At 47.9% G+C, this 7,470-nt stretch overlaps 1 protein-coding gene across 1 annotated transcript; it reads right to left on the reverse strand.

The window, feature by feature from the left end:
- Positions 1-749: 749 nt before the first annotated feature.
- LGALSL (galectin like) lies at positions 750-7,075 on the reverse strand. The gene is made up of 5 exons (XM_034060405.1): positions 6,991-7,075; positions 6,763-6,834; positions 6,589-6,677; positions 5,946-6,123; positions 750-3,155 (listed from the first exon to the last, which is right to left on the reverse strand). The coding sequence occupies exons 1-5, from the start codon at positions 7,021-7,023 to the stop codon at positions 3,012-3,014; spliced, it is 516 nt and encodes a 171-aa protein (XP_033916296.1). The 5' UTR covers positions 7,024-7,075; the 3' UTR covers positions 750-3,011.
- Positions 7,076-7,470: the final 395 nt, after the last annotated feature.

Consider the following 7,470-nt stretch of genomic DNA (forward strand, 5'->3'; position numbering starts at 1 on the left):
AATAGACATGGAAGCTTTAACTGTGACTTTCTGCCCTTTCCTGAGCTCTCAGCCAAACCACAATCTCTTCTTGCCTCTAAGCCTGGCTCAGAAACCACAGTGGAGCAGAATCAGGTGGTGGGTGCCATGGTTGGTGGAGTTATGCCAAGGCAAAACCAGAATCGGGTTCAAAAAAGCATTTTCCCTAGACAGAAATCTACTGGAGCAGGAACAAACGGGAGTGCCCAGCACAGCGAGTGGGAACAGAGGCAAGGCAGTATCTCTGAACCCCTGCTCCTGACAGAGACACCACTAACAGTGGTGCATTGAGTTCATCTTGGCATCCCTGGTGAAGGCACTGTGCTGTGCCAAGCCCATGCAAGGATAGTGAAAGTCTGAGGGCTGTGCTAACCAGGAATCCCAAGTAGCTGAAAACTGAAGTCAGCCAAATTAATTGCTTTTTCTGGGGTACAGTAAAGGTATGGAGGGGATATCTCTACTGGTGTGCTGTCAGGGAGACAGATCCTGTTTAGTTTTGTGCTCCTGCAGGGTCATGATGCTACTTACTCTCCCCAGCTTCCTACTTCTGGCCCACTGGACTAGCAGGACAGCTCCAGGCAATAGCAAACTTGGCTTTACATCTGTAGTTGGAGTGAACACTATGCAGGGAGGGTGCTAAATATCTCTCCAAACAGAATTCACTTTCTGCCTGCAACTGCTTTGGAACCATAGAGCATTTCCAAGCTGGAGACAAATCCAAACACCTCATGTAGAAGCACCTTTCCCTTGGATTTTTATTATCATCATTATCATAATTTTTAAGAATATATCTTGTACCGAAACACTGTCAGCATTCTTTATACAATGGAAAAATGACGCAGTCATCATGTATCATGTAAAAGAGTAAAAACAGAGCGAGACAGGAACATTTCTTATTCAATCTGAAGTACAAATAGGATCTGATGTCCAACTTGAAAGCCACACATCAGATAAAAAGATCATCTGGAAAATGACAGGTTTACAATTTGGAAAAAGGAAGGAAAAGTCAGGGAATGTCAATGTTAAGGCTAAAATTTGATTTTCAACTTGTATTCTATAGGCAGCAGCCTGATTCTTAACTCAGCTGCAGCAGCAACAACACCCCCCTGGCTTTGCAAAGAGATTTGCACTTGCATGAAATAAGAATCAGGCTTCTGTGCTCGGAGGACTCTGATTGACCTCAACAGGCTTTGGACTAGAGCCACAGTTGGAATTTCAGCTTGCAGTCTAAGGCTTCTTAACTGCAGGCCATATTAGCACAAAATGAGGTTTTGCAACTGGCATGCTACCCTTAACTTTGGGTATTCCAGTTCTGGTTGCTTTAAACCACAGCTTTATTGCAGGTTTAACATAATTCTCTTTGTGAGATTCTTCTCTCTCTCTTTTTTTCTTTAAATACAGTGCTACAAAGGATGTTTTTGTATTCTGTGTCTTAGAAAGTCCCTATATTACATGTTTTCAGAATTGTCTAAATATACGTTTCTATCATGATTATAACTACTCAGAAAGACCAGTGACAGTCTGTTGTGAGCAGCCAAGGAAAAAAGTGTATTTAGTCCTAAAGAAGTCAAGAAAAGTGGCTGTGTTCATTTATAGTGTAGCGCAATGACTGTGTTTATACAGCTATACCTAGTATTTAAAAAGCTACTTGAAAAGTTATTATTCATGTGCAGTAGCTGATTTTCAAGCATTAATAACTTGGCTGTCTAGACAAGTTTTAATTGTCATATCAAAGGCCAAATATGTTCTCAAACAAGTGCAGAAAATCTCCCATCTCCCTTGGAAAGAGGCTGGTTCTCTTCCTCAGCTAAGAGGCTGCCAAACTGAACTTTTTCTCAGGTTACACAAGCATGGTTCCAACTTCAAATTTGCTGGTTTTTAAAAGGATTGACTTGAACTCAAACCTATCCTGGGCAGCAAAGTTAGTAACCCCTGAAAAGCAGTTTTGAGTGAATATGCAAACAGTTCCCCCCACCCCACCAACTACCATGCCCACACTTTCCCAGGGCCTAGAGGGCTCCATTAAAATGTAACTAAATGCTCAACAGGAAACAGGATTTTTCAAGAATGATATGTAAAGTTTACCCAAAGAACCTAAAAGACATTTTGTACATTCAAAATGTTTACACTTTTGCTTGATTCTTAACCATCAGTAAGGTTGTTCATTTTTACTAATAATACATACAATGAGTATAAATAAATAAACTACAGATAAGCTTTAAAAATTGTATTAACAATACATTGTGCAAAAACTCGTAACGATCTACATTCTATGCAAATACCCTGACTAAAATACACAGGCAGTGTCCTCATACCCTCATTCCATTTTTGCACAGTCCTTGGGACAAGTCTGCTGCTGGCAGCAATCAGCAAAACTCCATGCAAACCACAGAGGTGATGCTGGTTTAGACCAGCAGAAGAGCTGACGCCCAGGCATGTGCAAAAATCCCATAGAAATCAGTGGGAATTGTGCTTGACTAAGGACTAGACAGTTTGATTGTACCCCGTTAAAGTGAGTGGGAGTTTTGCCATTGATTTCCATGGAACCAGGCTCAGGCCCCGGGTAAGGACGTCAGCACGTGGCCCTATGTTGTGCTACACTACTCCACTTCAGTGCAGAAACAATATTTGCAAAAGAAAAACTTTCTGTTGTTGTCACTGCTGTTCAGTAACTGGTTTTAGCGCTGCACGTCAGAAATTGCCTTTCTGTGAGATCTGAGACAAGAGTGCAAGTCTTTCTGAATCCATTCCAATTTGATTATCCAGTATAGGTAGGCTATTTTGATCCAAGAAAAACGGCTCAATGTCTATTAACCAACAGTGTTCTTCATTAGGATAAACAACAGCCTGGTTCATCGGCACAGGAGTGAAGAACTGCATGCGGAAAAGGAACGGGGCAGCCTTCCTACCATAGCTGTGTCCAGAGCTGGCTGTCACTTCTCCAAACGGACGATGGCACCTGAGCCGGTTTGGAATCTGCAGTCCTCACAAGCTCAGCCAAGTTTTGTAAGCTGAAGATCTCCATTTATCTTTATCGTATCAATTGCTGACAGTGTTTCAATACGGTGGTAAAAATCAAAGAGCTGATGTCCATCCACAAATATTCTAAAACGGGGATGCTCGCAAAGTATCTCAACCTGTGAAAAATAAAATGATGAAGCATGTTGTTCACAGTGTAACTGGGAAGCTGTTTCACAGAATACAAAGAGCTCTCTGTTAGCCTTTAAGCAGTACTGGTGCAGTTACACATTTTGCTAACTATTTGCCATGTAACAGCCAGGGCTGAGACCAGTTTGTCTCCGTGACAGCAGCTACACTATGATAGATCTGCTCTTACTTCACAAGGACATCAGAATCACAGAACAGTTTGTGTGGGAAGAAACCTTAAATCTCATCCAGTTCCAACTCACCCCCACAGGCAGGGACACCTTCCACTAGACCAGGTTGCTCCAAGCCCCATCCAACCTGGCCTTGAACCTGCCAGGGATGGGGCAGCCACAGCTTCTCTGGGCAAACTGTGCCAATGCCTCAGCACTCTCATTGTGAAGAATTTCATCTTAATGTCTAATGTAAATGGAACCCAGCCTCACTGGCATCAGGGAGGTTTTGCCTCTTAAGAGTAATGCCAGAAACTCAGACTGCTTATTACAGGGGGAAGAAATTGCATCTCTAACACAAATCTTATATTCCTTGCTAGAGAATGTTTTTTTGCTGTGGAATGAGGGGGCAGTTCCCTCTGCAATGCTTTCCACGTTTATGTTAATTTACCAGAAGGGAGTGAACATGAGAATGGGGTAGCTTTGCCCTCCCCTCCAACACATACTCACAGAGCTGCTGTGAAACTAAAAAGCCTTCACTATTGTGGCTGCAGTCAGCCCAGGACTCCCTGTTGGAACAGACTCCATATTGGAGCTGCAGTGATGATGGATGGCTTGAATTCAACTAGACAGTTCGCATGAGACACAAAAAAGGATCAGGGAGGGACACAGCTCATCCCTCCTCCCTAAAGCCCTGCAGAAATGTTCTGGAAAAGCAACAACGCCTGGAGCTGGACAAGCTTGGACAGGTTGGGAGATTCCTGATGTTAGGGGTGGCTTGAGAGGGTGCCCTGTAGTTAAGCTCTGCTGAAGGTGCCCCAGCAGGAAGCAGGGATATGAGTGTGCAGAATGTGCACTTCTCCTACAGGCCCTTGGAGACCTCCAGGTCCAGACAGGTTAAGAAGAAAATCTGCAATGAAACCATGTGTAAGTCCTGGGTCATTTCAAGAGGCCAGTAGCCTGGAGTGAAGTGCTGCTTCCAGGCACTTGACTCTGCTGCTATTACAGCATATAAAAATGGGAACAGGGCCAGTGGCAGCAGACAGTGCAGAAGAGCTTAAACTCCTGGGGACCTGGTAGCACACCATGTAGCAGAGAAGCACCCATGCTGCTGCCTATCTCCTGTGTCACTGCAGCAGGCATATCCTGCCTTAGGCCTTGTTATGTAAAAGATATGGTTAGCCTCAACACTGCTTCTGATCCGTTTTTCCAGATCACCCTGGGCCACGCCAGAATGATAATTGGACTAGATCAGAAGTAATTGGCAAGAACACTTAGTCTCATTTATTCACTGAGAGGGAAACCATCAAAGGTACAAAGTCAATTGGGAGCCTAAATGCCATTTATGCAGTTGGGAAAAAAGGTGGAAATGAAAAAGCACAACTCCCTTGCTATGGTATCTCCTGCCAAAGCGCAATATTGCTGTCCTCCAATGTCAGCTGTCACTAGTTTTGGGGACACCCAAACCCCATGCTCTGTGTAATTTGTCTGCCTTGTCTGAGGGCCCAGCCACCACCTACTACAGCAGGGTAGGATAACCCTCTCAGCCAGAGCAGGACCAAGCCCTTTCAAGTGCATTTCCCATATGCACCAAAGGGTGTTGCCAGTTCTGATGGGAGAGTTTGTAGAAGCTAGTAGAGCACAACCAATTTGCAGCAAAACCAGTCATAAGCACCCTCCCATCTTGGGGAGATGGTTCGCTTTTGGGGCTGGGGGAGATTATCCTGGGGGCAAGAAGGATTACAAGGGTTTGGCAGCTCGTCAGAGCACTGGCATTTGGCAGAGGGGCCAGTGAGGTTTTGCAAGAGGGGTGGGGAGGAGGAAGAAGGTTTTTCTGGGTCAGCCGCATGCAGAAGACATGCAGCCTTTTTTCTCAGTGTAGTGAAGCCGCTGAGAGCAAAGCGGCCCTCTGCAGCTGCATACTTTGTTAGTCCTGATTTGCAAAGACATCTTCAAGAAACCATAAACACTACAGATGGGAATTTGCTTCTAGGTCAACTCAGTCCATCCACAGCACCACAGCATTTCCATGTACACTGTTTTCAAGTGGCTACAGGCTTAAATTTGCCAGGAGATTTAATCCCAGGGTTCAGAAGAGAATACCACTATTGCTTAGCTGTTTAATCTGCTAACACGAAGGGCTACGGTCAACCTCAGCGTAACGCCCCTGGAGACAAAGGATGAACAAGCTCCTTATTAGCCGCACTAAACTGCAAACGCTGTCCATTAAGAGAACCATCAAAACATACAGCACTCTCAGAGACTATTTACATTCTCCACTAATAACTTGTAATGCATTAATAATACAGAGGGACTTCTTAATTTACAGCTATAAAACTAAGCTGAGGAAGTGCACTCCATCACAAACAATTACAACCCGCGACTTGTCATAGCACCCTGGTGAGGTGTTCATAGCCCCATATGAACTGCCTGCAGCAGCAGGACCTCCACGTAACTTCTGATCGATACAAACAACCCTGCGACTGGTGTCTCAACCACAGGTGTGAGCTACACTGTGATTTCACCAGAGGAAAGTCAGGTTCTGCTGCAACTCTGATCAAATTGCACTTTATCAGATATGGTGCATGCCACTGTCATCGCTGTACTCACCCTAAAAGGCTGGTCCGGTATAAAAGGAAAGTAAGGAATAGACGATTGCTCCTCTCCCCATTCTCCGGCTACACAAGAGTTTCTGACAAACTGCCTGTCTGTAAACACAGCTTTCAGTTCAATGGCTACATCTGCAGGAGGATCTTCTGACTCCCCGCAAGTCAGACTGATGCCAAAGCTGCAACACAAACGGATCAGCTCTCATTCAGCCAGAAGCAAGGAAAGAAGCCCCAAATGCCGCCAGTCTCATTTCTCAGCTTATTAAAACCAGGATAGCGGCACAGGATGGGGTGGCCGCTCATTCAGGGAGTGCTCCAAAAGCTCAGCAGGGACAAGCACATGGTTACAGCATACATATATGCGTGTGCATGTGCGCTGTGCATATATGTGTATATATGTGCACTTACATATGCTCTACACGCTCCTTTACTCCCAAGTGAAATGTAGGGAAACGGGATCCCTTAAAGAAATGCCCCCTCTATGGGTCAAAGGAGAAATCAGCATGCTATATTTAAAATGATAAAAATAATCCCTTTCCAGAAAGGAGGGATCCGTGTGTATGTGTCTGTGTTTGTGTGCCTGCCTGTGGGCTCCCCCCCGCCTCGTCCGCTCCCTGGGCCCAGCAGCCCTGCTCAGGTGTTACCTCTCGGGGTTCAGATCCACTATGCCCATAACTAAGATCTTCTTTCCCGGCCTCATTCCTCCTTTGATGTGCCCACAGAAGGGGACGATCTGGAAAGGACAGCGGGAAGGAAGGGTCAACTCGGCATCAGCTACACAAAACCCCATATACCCCCCTCAAATAAAGGTGCTTTACCAGGCGAGGGAAGTACACATCAGCTTGCACCGGGGATCCCAGCGAGTTGTTTAAATGCCCGTCCTCTATTTTCTGCAGGTAAAAACGAGAGCGCTGAGTAAGGGGCATGCGGATCCCTGCCCGCTGCCGCCCCGCGGGTGCCCACCGAGGGGGCCCTGCCCTACCCTGCCCTTCCCGATGCCCCCAGCCCCGTCCCCGAGCCCCGGATCGGAGCACAGCGGCACTCACCAGCGCGTCCCGCTCGGCCACGGTCCCCGCCATCTTGTGCAAGCGGCGGCGCCGGGGCCGGGGCGGAGGGGGCCCGGCGGGGGCGGGGGGAGGGAGGGCAGGAGGACGGGGAGGGAGGGAGGGAGGCGGCTGTGCGGCACCCGCGGCGGCTGAGGGGCAGCGGCGGAGCCGGAGCGCGGCCGGTGCAGAAGTAGGAAGGCGAGGAGGAGGAGGAGGAGGAAAGCGAGGAGGAGGAGGAGAAGGAGGAGGGGAGGTGTCCGGCTCTGCCTCGCCCGGCGGGGAGCCCAGCCCCTGGCCCGGGGGGAGCCGAGCCTACCCGGGCAGGGCAGGGCGGGGGTTGCGGCCGCTTCCTGAGCTCCGCAGCGTGCCCGGCGGCCCTTCCAGCCGGGCGCCGCCGCAGGGCACGGCACGGAGCGGTCCTGAGGGGGTTGGTGGTGGGCCCGGGGTAGGGCCTAGCTGGGCCCCGGGGGCCGTCTCTGG

This window comes from Melopsittacus undulatus, chromosome 3 (genome assembly GCF_012275295.1).
Source record: "Melopsittacus undulatus isolate bMelUnd1 chromosome 3, bMelUnd1.mat.Z, whole genome shotgun sequence".
Classification (NCBI taxonomy): Eukaryota; Metazoa; Chordata; class Aves; order Psittaciformes; family Psittaculidae; genus Melopsittacus; species Melopsittacus undulatus.

Bases quoted from the DNA above. Each gene is read 5' to 3' on its own strand.
- LGALSL (XM_034060405.1), bottom strand. From the start codon at position 7,023: ATGGCGGGGACCGTGGCCGAGCGGGACGCGCTG. The intron at 6,835-6,990 runs GTGAGTGCCGCT...TTTTACCTGCAG, and splicing joins TGGCCGAGCGGGACGCGCTG to AAAATAGAGGACGGGCATTT. The intron at 3,156-5,945 runs GTGAGTACAGCG...TATTTTTCACAG, and splicing joins TACCGGACCAGCCTTTTAGG to GTTGAGATACTTTGCGAGCA.